The sequence below is a fragment of the Amphiprion ocellaris genome, chromosome 15 (genome assembly GCF_022539595.1).
Source record: "Amphiprion ocellaris isolate individual 3 ecotype Okinawa chromosome 15, ASM2253959v1, whole genome shotgun sequence".
NCBI lineage: Eukaryota > Metazoa > Chordata > Actinopteri > Pomacentridae > Amphiprion > Amphiprion ocellaris.
In genome coordinates, this window is record NC_072780.1 from 3448666 (window position 1) to 3461491 (window position 12826).

At 41.1% G+C, this 12826-nt stretch overlaps 1 protein-coding gene across 2 annotated transcripts in view; it reads right to left on the reverse strand.

Annotated features, from left to right (window-relative positions):
- LOC111569692 (RNA-binding motif, single-stranded-interacting protein 3) overlaps positions 1 to 12826 on the reverse strand; it is a 299083-nt gene that overhangs the window by 23076 nt on the left and 263181 nt on the right. For both annotated transcript variants that reach the window (XM_023271968.3, XM_035948934.2), the window contains one exon: positions 11301 to 11351. In XM_023271968.3, coding sequence (XP_023127736.1) covers positions 11301 to 11351 — 51 coding nt within the window. The remainder of the gene's footprint in view (positions 1 to 11300; positions 11352 to 12826) is intronic.

A 12826-nucleotide genomic window follows, 5' to 3' on the forward strand; every position in this document is an offset into this window, starting at 1 on the left:
TGACCACATGCTTTGTATATAAATTCCAAATTAGTGAAGGAACTACAAATTCTATTCAATTGAGTAAAAAGCTTTTAATGTAAGAAGTATGAACTAACCCCAAATGGAAATACCAAGTACTTAGTATCAATCCACCACTGACTGTCAGAGATGAATAAAGGAAAGGAAGAGGGGAACTGAGGAGAGAGACCCAAAGACAGTGTGAGGACAGCAGGGAGATAATTAAGGAAAGAGCTGATGGAGGTCATGGGGAAGACGGAAGACAGACAAGGAGGGAGGGAGCAGAAAGAATTAGAGAGAAAGGCTGGGGACACCGAGAGAGAAAGCGAGAGGAGACAAAGAAAGAGCAAGAAAAACGAGAGAAGGCGAGGAGCAGAGAAGGAAAGAGAAAGAGAGGAGCGAGAGGGAAGCAGCAGGAGCTGTGGGCTACCTGTTACTGATTCAGCCTCTGACAATGCCTTTATAATGGGAAAGGGAGAGCAACGGAAAGGCTTAATTCACAGACGTGTCAGGGAGAGTTAAGCCGATTTGTGATTTCGATTTTCTGTGTTTGTGAGACTGAGTGTCTGTGAGAGAGGGGGGGTTTAGTGTGCGTTTGTGTGTGCGTTCCAGTGTCTGTCTGGTTGTGTATCCGTCCATTGACAGGCTAGGGAGGAAAGAAAATGAGAAAAAGATTGACACAAATAGAGAATATATGTTTTTGATTTGTCCTCTGTGTGTATGAGGCAGATAATGGATGCTGCAGACGTATCTGTTACAAATGTATGAGATGATGTTTACAGAGCTCCTCAACGTATGCACATGTTTTGGTGTGTGTGTGTGTGTGTCTGAGAAAAACACATCTTGCTTAAGTTGCTATTGATCCGGATCTAGACAGGAGATGAGATGATATCAGCTCCCTGGTTGTAAAATACATTGATATACACTCAACGACCAGAGACAATGTACAGTAAATAAGAAATCTTGTAAAAAAATCTTACGACCAGCAGTGTTTTTTAATGACTGCTCATTACAAGTAAATAGCGACGCCCCGACTGATGAGGCGCTGATCGGTATCAGCTGATATTCATTAGCTTTGCCTTTACATTTGCTGACCAGAAACAACAGTTGTAAAACAGGTGAGGCAAATACATAAATGTCACACAAACAGCGACTGATTTTACTGCCTGATCCATTGCAGATGCAGGATCTGCACCACATGCAGAAGGCTGCTGTGGTAATTTAAAACTAGAGTATGCAACGTATTCCAGCATCATTTTAGCTGTATTTGTCAGAAAGATATCCTGACAGCTGTGAATAAATCAGGCGCTTTGATAATAAAAAAGAAAAAAACCTGTCATTTGTGGCAGTCACAGGCCTGTAAAAAGCCCATTTAATCAGTGCATTCAGTCATTGAGACTTGACTGGATGGTCGGTCTGCCTGTTTAACTCAGCACCTTGCTAGTGAGCAGGTAGCACAAGAAAGGCACACAGACGGCATCTACATTGTACAATTCCACCTAAACCTGCAACAGCTTGCAATTTCAAACATGTTCATGATCATGTGCATTTGTATTTGTGCGTCTTTCAGTGCTCTTTGTGGTCTCCATCCTCCTCCAATTTCAGTAGGGTACGTTTACATTTTTCTGTCCAAATGTTTGCATTGCAGTCTAGTTGGGAGTGTTGTTTGATGGTATTTAGCTTATGTCAGTCGGATATTTGTGTGCTTTTTAACATGACTTAGCTTTATTGTGTTGCTCTCTCTGGTGAACATTCATGATTGGCTTCGGAGGGAGCTCTGAAAGGAGTTGGTGGGTTTCTTTCCATCGTATGTTTTCATAATCAAGCTTATTCTAGCTTTAACATTCTGGTCCTACATAGAAAAAATGCAGTAAGATGAACATTAAGTTTGGACTGTGTGAAAGCTGTATTTGTATGAAACAAAACAATCTTTTGGAAGACAATTTGTGTGGGGTTGAAAGAATTTCAACTAGTTTTGCGAGCACAAAAACAGCATCAACACAAGACAATGATTTCACTGATAACGGTCTTCAAAATGGGCTTGAAGTGTATTATTTGGAGCACAAAATAAAATCATGAAAGAAGTGTTGTGGTTTTTACTGCTCGTCCTCTGCAGATGTTCCCAATAAAAATCCAGTAAAGATCAGTTTTATAGCATCTGATTCTGATGACATGGAACCTGATCAGTATCAGAACTAAAACACCCAATCACAACATCCCTGCAGCTAGGCATTTTGCTCGTCTCTATCACTGCTGCAGGTTATGATATCCAACATTATTGCCTATCTACACTGTTGCTTCAACCTGGTGTTGATATATCAGTACCTTCAGGCGACGCCTTCACTCTGAGTGAAAACAGCTTGAGGCCACAAAGAGAAGTTCACACACTGACTCTCACCTTGAAGGTCCTGATGTTTTGCTGTTTGCAAGTACACATCTGGTTACTGATAGCATCGTAGCGTACTGTCCAAACAGTGCACACAAAATCACTACCAGTCTGGTAAGAAGCAAGACTGGAAAGTTTGAAAAACTGAATGTGCCCCATGTCAGGTGAAATGTGAAAGTTGTGGAGGAAAAGACAGAAGAGAGACACATTAAAAGCCTCAAGAATGTCAAACAATGACTGAGGCTGTATTCCTGAGTCTTTCACTAAAACAAAGCATCACTTGTGCCGTTTACATGAAAGAGGACCTGTGCTTGACTCAACACATTCCTCGCTGTATTTGACAGTTGGTTTTCTCCATGTGAGGCTCTGTGGTTTGGATACTGATGCTGGTGTGTGTGCAAGTTAGTGCACTTTGTGTTGGTGTAAATGAGATGTGAAACACTGCAGGACTCTCCGTGCTGCAGGGTTTGAGTAATTTTGCTAAAGCCTTGGTACTGCGTAGATATTTCTTCATTCTCGACAACACACAGAGAATAAGACTGGTTCAGTTGGTCTTCCTTGGTCTGGAAATCCTGGTGTTACAGAACATCTGCTGATGATTGACTGGTAACTATATACAGTTGAGAAGTCCTGGGACCCCTAATACCACCGGCCTGCCCACCTAAAGGCTACTCTCTGCAGGTAATGAAACTGTATCCACAGGAACCACAAAAAAAAACTCACATTATTCGTTATGAAATTCAGTAATATGAGCTTGAGTAGAACTTCTGTATTCCTTCATCATCTGAATGTGTGTGCATGTACTCTTATTTTTCTTGTTTGTGCTATATTAAGGTTTACAATAGCACCCATAACTCTGCCTTCACCTTCCTCGGCTGTGGCCACATTTTTGAGATCCCCTCGGGCACCTTTCTATGAGGGTAAGCCCACAAAAGGGAGCCAGCAATCCAGGTCTTTGACTAATCCCCAGCATGAATCCTTCCTTGGGGCAAACAGACTACCGGGTTGCCCCACAATTAACAACACAGTCTGTCTACAAGGCGCATAGACTGAGCCAGGAACTGCTCGTCTCATCTAGCAGAGAAATAGCAGCACACAATGATAAACTGCAATGTCTGGAGCCTCACAAGTTGACAGTGATGCCGGTAGTGCTTTATCTTAGTCTTTGCCATCGTGTGGAAATTTGAAATCCCAAATTTTTCAAACGGGTTTTGAAAATCTTAATTACAAACATAAGAAAAACCAACAGGGGAAAGAGAATCGTTACTGTGAAACTGAGGCAGCTAAAAGGCCACAAAAATGTTTGTTAACTGATTAACATGTAGTGCCTGGTACAGACGAGGGATTTGTAATGCACCACGACCAATAACGTTTATCTACTGTTTATCTATTTGTCCTCCACAATAAAATGACAAGAGGGATTACAAACCGGCCTCCTTCCACTTCATGACTTATTTGTCTGTTTAAAATGTACAATATTACATATTCAATTAAAAAGATGTGTTTATACAAATGTTTTTGTTTTTAAAATGACAGCAGCTGGGATGTGAGGTGCTGTAGGTTAAATGTAAAGGCCAATGTTAAGAGTAGAGACCATTACTGCCGCTTTGTTATGGATGTGTGTGTATGAAAGCAAGAGATAAATCCAAACCAATAATAATATAATAATTTCAACAGTATTATAACTGTTTCAGAGTATAAAATGCTTGAATTTACTATAAAAAAGAAGCCGCTAACTTGTCCTCATTGAAGAAGACATGCTATTTGGATGGATCTGTAGTATGTGTGTGTCCATATGTGTGTATGAGAGGATAACGCTGCTAGATGAAGCATGTAACAGTATTTGTCATGTCTTCATGGGAGGTCCATTCCTCTCCACGGTCGGACTGTGCTCGTTTATCAGACGTTCTCTGACTGCCTTTTGTAGACAAACGGATCATTTCACTCACAAGGATCTCTCCAGAATATTTACCCGATTTACCAAAAGCAAGAAAGAAAAAAGATTAGAAATCCAATTAAAAAACACAGCCAGCTAATAAAGCCTGCCCACCAAAGCATATCAGCTTTTGTCTCAAAATGTATTTTTTCGCTACTCTCGCAAAATTTGTCGAGGTAATACCCCAAAAGCTTCTGGTGAAAATGCAGCTGTTCAATCTCCCTGTCAGTCATCCCATGGCTCTGCAACAATATCTGTCTTATATGTATGAAACTTTAACCCTGAACAGACGATTTTTGTTTTTTTGCACGCTGGCACCGGCACAGTAGCTGCAGTTGTGCTCTGAAAGGGCAGTGGAGACGAGAGAGAAAGAAAGAGAAGCAGCAGGGATGGAGGGAGACCAAAGAGAAAAGAGAGAGAGATGTATAGAAAGAAGTAGAGAAGGTCGGATAGATAGATAGAGAGAGGAGAGAGAGCGGCGAGAGCAACTCAAGGACGACTGTAGCCCCGTCTCAAATTCTGCCTCGCCAGTCAAATCCATGAGACCAACATAATGTTCCCCCGCTGAATCCGCGGAGCATTTTTAATGTCAAGCGGGGAGATGGGTATCACACAGTGCACTGATTCACCCCTATCCGATGAGGGCAGATAGTTATGGTTCAGTTCTAAGAGGCCCAGCGAGCGTCTATTCAAAGCCTGTGCCAGGGAGAACTGGCTGGGGTGCAACGGAGAGGAATTCAATAATTCACCTCCAGTATGTAAGGGCCAATGCACTCCGGAAAATGCACACTTGAAGCACATACAGTTCAGAGTGAGGAAAAGAAAAAAAATACAAGGAGGATGGATAAGTCATGGGGAAAGACAGCAATGCTGCGCATGGCTGGCACTGCAGTTACTCCAACACTCTTTGGCAGTGTGAAGTGAATTTGAGAGTCTGTGTGCGTGATTGATGATCTGTACATAAGTGAGATTTACCATCATATGGACTGTGTTTCTGCACTCAAACAATATGTGTGTTTAGGCGACTGTGCGTCTGCGTGTGAGCTGCACAGATGTATTTGTCATTTGGGGCCTTTAGTTCTTCAGTTTTCTGCGTGTCTACGAGGCGCTGGCCAACTTCTGTAGCTTTGACCGAGGGGGAGAGAAGAAGGCGAGTAGTCGTGCTGTTCTGACATCCCACGCCTAACTGCCAAACACAGCACACATCTGAGACGAAGCATGAGGGGAGAAGAGAGCGGGGAGACAAATGATAAACAGAGGGAGAAAGACAGAGGAACAACGCCTGGAAGAACAGGCTGCAGCCTCATTTAGCTGTCCGCTTTAAAAAAAACACTGTCACTTTATATCACATTCCACGCTGACTGCATCTTGCCCATTAATTGAGGATAAACAAATTTTGAAAACTTGTTCTCCACTCACTGTCTCTTCCTCATGGCTAACACAGTGCAGCTCCTCTGTGTGATGAAGTCCAGTTTCGTATGGATAGACTTGTCAAACTTAATCTCGTCCGATACAAACAAACACCTTTTGCCGAAGCAGTGCATGCTGCAATGCTCTCTGTTCGCCGTGCAATGAGCCAACTGTCGGTCGGCTGTTTGCTTTACTGCCACTCAATACATCATCTGCTATTTACAACAAATTACTGTTTAACACCTTTAAAGTTTACAAAGGAACTGGAAAGAATAAATGAGGAGAAACTAATCAAAATAAGTTAACAAATCGATACGGTAACAAAGTATCAGCAGCAGCTAATTACCCAGGTTTTTAACAATGCGGAACTCACAAGCAAGCTAAAGCACAACAAGCTCATCATTTCTTTATCCCAGAGGACGGTGGCTACGCAATCTATCCTGACCCACTAACCCCAACAATTTTAGAGGATGCATGTTTCGTTAAGGTGCAAGCAAAAAGCACAGATAACGTCAAATAAGCATAAAATCCCTAGCTTCCATTGAAATATCAAAACAAGCAGATTAGTTTTAGTATATGCAATCCTATTAACAACAGCCTCTGGTCCATGTGTTTGATGTATGTGCAAGAGGATTTAGCAGTTTTAGGACACACCTATGTTGTCTGTTACTCTTAAGTAACAGACAACACCCTGTCAACACCCTGTCAAGGTGGATTTGAAAAGATCCGAGAATATGATCAGTTTAGCACATATATTATAACTGGACACAAATACAATTCCCCTCCATGACAAATGGATTGTTGTTTTTTTTAAACAAAAGCAGATGATTGAAGCTCTTCTGTTACTAGTTAGGAGCATCTGCAATGTTATTTTTAATTGCTGTCATCTAGTTATTGTTCATCTGTGATTGGTGAATTGAATTTGAATGTCTTAAATTATTGGTGGGCAAACTATGGGGCTCCATTATATGATTAGCTGCTATGAGCAAGAGATGGAGCATATTTGGGATTTGTTGATGCGACTGAAATGATGTTATGTGTTTTAATGGCGGTTTGCATCTGACACACTTTAGTAAAACTATCGAACATTCTATCGCTTGTGATTGTTACTGTTTTATCGTCCAGTGCTATTATTTAGTACAATGACAAGTTGTCTTTATCAAATTAGACAGAAAACAGCAAAATTAGCATTACAGCTCAGATGGTGCCATTTAGTATATTTAGTGGACTCTTCACTTCATAGAGGTTCAACAACAAGTTGCTTGTAGTAAAATTTCTACTGGTAAAGTTATTGAAATTTAACCTACATTACTCCAGTGATAATATGCAGGAAACAATCAGCCTAACTGTGAATCTGTTTTCAACAGCTAGGCTTCTTAGTTCTTTTCCTTGTGGGCTCCTTCTATATGTTTTGTAGTGTAGTTCCAGTGTTGTGCTTCTAATCAGCGTTGTAGACAGTCTGACTGGCTAGCTGCGACCTCTTCCCCTTCCATGCTTGGCCGCCTCCATATTGCGTCGACACCAAGAGCACCATGGCACAACGCTCCATTGGTTTGACATGCAACACGAGGAAGGAGCCGCCAAATTGCAGCACAATCAATTGGTTTTTAATGCCTTGAGTAGCCCCCCAAGCATTTGAGGCTAGGACGCTTGGCTAATTTGATGTGATTCACTGAGCTGATGGCAGACTGTGAGTGTGTGTAAAGGGTGGTCTGCCGTGTATAGCTGGTAGTAGATATGACATAAAGGGAGACAGTCTGGCTGCTATGATCCACTGATGGCTGTGACAGCTGGGGTTAGCACCTAGCAGCCGTTTGGTGACAGAAAGAGCCTCTGGAACACAATGGGGACGGGGCCATGGGGACGGATACGGCCACATGGCTACGGCTGGCATGAAGACGTGATGAGATGTACGCCACAGTACAATGTGGCTGCTGGTTAGTGGCTGGTGCCAAGGGCTCCACGAGGCCTAATGACATATGGCCGGAAGATGGATTGCCGTCGGGCATTGTGCGGGCTGGTAGGGAATAACCAGTATGGACCACACATATGGTAATACATAACACATACTGTGCACACAAACATGTGTTAGGCAAACATGAGGAGTTACACAAACATAGATGGTGAGGCTGTGCATATTCGCTCTACATGATGACAGATAAACCATAACAACACAGAGAAGATGCCAGAAGATGAAGGAAACGGTATGTACATTCAAATAAACACGCATTAGTGTAGTCTGCATGCACACACACATGCAGATACACAGATGTAAATGTGTGCAAACACGAACTTTGCAGACACAAGCAGACATGCTGAGCAGTCACGCTATTAGAGGCCTCTGTCGCTGCTGTCATTCACCTTGTAATGCAGCCCATCCCCTGACATCGTCACTCTCACAACAGGCAAACACAGCGGCAAGAACAGGCAGACCGTTAGCAGGCTAGCTTTAATCCAGTGTGAAACAAGTGTCACCAAGAAAGTGTGCACCTGACTGAGAAGGTAGTAAAGTACAGGAGGGAGGAGGGAGAGTTAAGATACTCTGAAAGAAGGCAGGAAGTCGAACGTCTGAAAGGCAAACTGAGTGCTGTGGAGGGCAGATGCAGCTGGGTGTGGTTTGTGTGTGTGTGTGTGTGTGTGTGTGTGTGTGTGTGTGTGTGTGTGTGTGTGTGTGTGTGTGTGTGTGTGTGTGTGTGTGTGTGTCTGCCTGGCTGGTGGCCTGCTGCGACCAGATTACATGTTCACTGTCCCACAGCGGGAGTGGAAGTGAGATGGGTAGGACTGAGTGGTAAATGGCCTCAGCGGGGAGCCATGTGGCTGGTTGAACACTCCGCCAGCGAGCGACTGCTGGACCATCAGCTGCCGGGTCCAGTGCTTTGCAATTTGTTCAGTTGCAGGGACACACAAGCAGTTGTCCTCTTGACTGAATCTAATAATCCCATTGACACTTGTACAGATTGCTTAAGGCAAACATAATTTTTCGTGTAAATAACAGCAACAGCAGAAAAAATGAGCTAATTTTATTTGTTGCATTTCTATTAGCAGTTACACTGAGTGATAATTTGCCTCTTTGGGTAACTCTGCCCCATTTTACTTTTTTATTTCTGAGGAAATACAATTAATGTAATAAATTGATGATGCAACTACTGCATATTGGTGAATAATTACCTAGAAACTGCACATCTCAATTATTTCAGTGCTTTTAAGTTGATATTCAGGATCTATCCTACACTGCTGCACCACATATCTTAACTGTATTACACTCTACTACTGATACTTCCCAAACACCTTAGGTCATAAATCCTAATTGTAAGGTGCTACCTATTCACCCATATACATATTCATTTACTCATAAGTACATAGCAGTAAAATCTGATATTAAAGCATGATTTAAATTATGCGGCTGCGTGATACATTAGAGGTAACTTCAGCTAAAAAAAATAACTCAAGTTACCCTGACGGTGGTGATTTCTTTCCAAAGAGAAAATAACTCACTGTATCAATAAAATTACAACCAAAGAGCAATATTTACACTCTTAATGTGCTCTTTACCATGATGCACTTCCTAGGGGTATAGCATGGTTCATCACAAATATGCTATACACAGCTAGAGTGTATAAAATACTCCAGTGCACTCTGTATCACAGTCCACTAAAGCAGTAGTAGCAGCAGTTAAAAATGTATTTATATGTAATGAAGCAAAGCTGTTTTATAGTTGTACGTTGTTGTCCTTGAATGTTACCCTGTCTCATTCTGTGAATAAAGTGAGAGCAACCAAGAATAAAGTACACTGATTATGCTTAAGGGGCCACAAAAAGCCTCAAGCAAATACTAAAGCCTCTGGCAGGATGAGTTAAAACCTCTAAGCAACAAAATGAGAGCATTTATGTTGCTAGGATGAATTAAAAGAAGATAATCTGAAAACTAGTTATGAAACCACTGATGAGTGAATTTTTAAAAACAACACTACAGTTAGGCGGCACAGAATATGATTCTGAAACTGAATATAAAACACTGAGCTACTTCTGAAGTCCAACAATAACAACATTTTCCTAAGCGTCCATAGTTGTTTAAATTTGTTTACATGCTCATCTTCTATCCGCTCTGTGTAAGCACAGCCTGCAGTTCAACCGAGTGGTCCCCACATTTTTGTAACATGACTGTTGGTCATAGCTGAGTCACTACTGGCTTTTCAGTCATGTCGAGGAAAAAAGAATCAAAACTTTTTTTTTATTAATATATATATGTATTTGTGGCCTTTTTGCAGCTTTATTTGACAGGCATAGTGAGAGGAAGGCAGGAAAGTGGGGAGGAGAATAGGGAAGTGACCTGCAGCAAAGGCCCATGGGTGGGAATCGAACCCATGACCGCTGCATGGGGACTACAGCCCCAGTTTATGGGTCGCCTGCTCAACCTGTTTAGCTCCTCAGGCACCCAACTAAAAGTTTTTTTAATGGAATCTGGTCATGCAAATTACTTGGGATTTTTTATTTTTTTTTTAAAATGAGACAAATAAAAATAAAGTGATTTTTATGAAATATCCTGATTTTAAGATTAGATTTTAATAATTTTCCAGATGGAACAGCATGTCGCAGATAAATACTTCACCCTTTGTTCAAAGTTATCATTTTTTACAATTTCTGGCTCTCATACACAGTATAATTTTGGCAATTTTGAAAGGATTACCAGCTGTTGAAACCCTTCACTCAGTTTTGGAGTTCAGAGGGTTAATGTCTGCCTGATTTGTAATAAAAAAGTGAATAATCCACCAAGTGACATCCAAGAAAATATAGTTTTCACACAAAGAATGGGAACAGGATTTTGCTAGAGACTAAAATATTAAATAACTCATTTGCAACCTCTGTGACCAATAAAAACTGGATTTTGGACTCTCAGAAAACTAATGTTCTGAATGCCATGAGATCATTAGATGCCGTGTGACTACCTCACTGTTGCCGACTGTGTTGCTAGTGAGCGAAATCTAATTAATATTATTTTTCTGCCCCTGTCTGCTGCTCAGCCTGGTAACCCCGAGCAACAGTCCACAGTTTGTCTTGTGCTGGTCTGGTGTATGATGCTGAATTGCTTCCTGGCACCACCGACACCTATAAAAAACCCCAAAATGTGTTTGTATATTTAGGAAAGATGGAAACTTGCGGTTATCAGAATTGCGCTTTATAAAACTCTGCGTAGTAACTGCAGGATCGAGATGCTGTAATCATTTAGCCATAAGAAGTTGTTATGTAGTGTGGCCACATGCATGTTGGTTTAACATTTGACCTGCAGCGGAGGCAGAATGTGGTTTAAACGTTTTTCCAGACAGACTCTATTTTTCTGGTCAGTAATATTACGCTAAATATATAAAAAAAATCTCCATGTTGTGAACTATTTTCAGCATAAATGTAAAATAAGCCTTTTTTAACAAGTGCCTCCTAAAACCTTTCAACAACTCTCACGAAATACTGTGCAGGACGGAGAGGCTGGAGGCGAAATCACAGATTTAAAGTAACTCTGGGCTGCGGTGGACAGTCAAGGACAGCTACTGCAGGTGAATGGCAGTGTACTTACTGTAGGTTGCATAACATATTGTTGATGAGGCATCCATGACGTACTCTGGACCTGAGAAGAAACACATAAAATGTAAAACGATGGTGACAACATAAATTTTCCTCAGTCTGACTCAGATCCAAGCGGTATCCCACATAAAGAACTAAACGCAGCTCAAATATTCACAATATGTTCAAATGCCTCCTCAGTCTGGAGGTTTTAAAATGATTGCACTGGTTTTAATGTCTGAACTTTACAGATATTAAGTTATGCCAAAGAATTACTAAAAGAATTTGAAAGTCTGGAGGCAGCAAATCTCCCTCCTGCCTTCTCATTATTGCCAACAGTATGACTTCTGCATAGAGCCCATAAATTAGGCTCCTTCTCTATAATAATAATAATAACGCTGGACCCGATGCCGCTGAAAGAGGTCAAAGGTCTTCTGAGGACAGACAGGAGACATACAAAATCCCAATAGCATTATTTTAATCTAAAAATCTAAAGTGGTCGACAGAAGAGAGACACATGGAGCTATCACCAGAGGGAAAACATGCATATTTACAAATGTGGAGGAGAACGTTATAAAGAGATGCTGAAACAGTGACAGTGGCAATTACGAGGAAACTGGAGGAATGGACAAAGAACAAACAGAGCTTTTAGATGTGCTGGAGAGAGGAATTAGACAGCTTGTAGCAGACAAACACACAGACTGGCCGCTGATCCTGGTAAAATGATTAGATTAAACAAAGACAAACATGGAATAATCGGCTATAAGAGCAATCAATCCTCTGAGCCAACCCAAACGGCTGATTTGGATCTGCACCTAAACAAGCCGGATATTCTATAACGTGACGCCAAGTCTGCTTGTTTATACATGGCAATATTTGTTCTCCTCAGCTGAACAGGACAGCAGATAGACACACAGAGGGCTTATCTTTAATCACTTATCTTCAGAGGTTTCTGACTAAGATGCTGCAGGACCATCATATGATTATTTAATAGAGAGAAAGGCTATATTTTTGAGACTCTAGTCAGATATGATGCTTCTCTGCAATGGGATCGGAGATAAAAAAAAAAGGGGGGGGAAGACAAGTAAACTGTGAGAGAAATGCAGCAAAATTTCAATCCTTTGAACCACAAAACTCTGATTTGAAAAAGGCATATTATCTTTAAAATAATCCCCAAACCATTTATCAGAGCCAGAAACTAAAAACAAAAACATTCATTGGATTCAGCGACATGTTTTATTTAAAAATTCACCAAAAATAAATTTCTTGCAGCGCAAAGATTTTGTAAAAACAAATAATTCTGAGCTCTCAGTACAATTGTGGCTCAGCTGCAGCCAAATATCATGTGACAAAAACTCAGGGACTTGTTGATTGAACTGCAGGCTGTGTTTACACAGAGCAGACAGGAGACGAGAACGGAAACAAATTAAAACTGTTCCAAAATTGGTAGCACCATGTTGTACATTTTGATTTCATTTCTTTTCAATTTCCATAAAATGAATTATCTGGATAATAAATTTAACTTTCCTCTCTTCATTT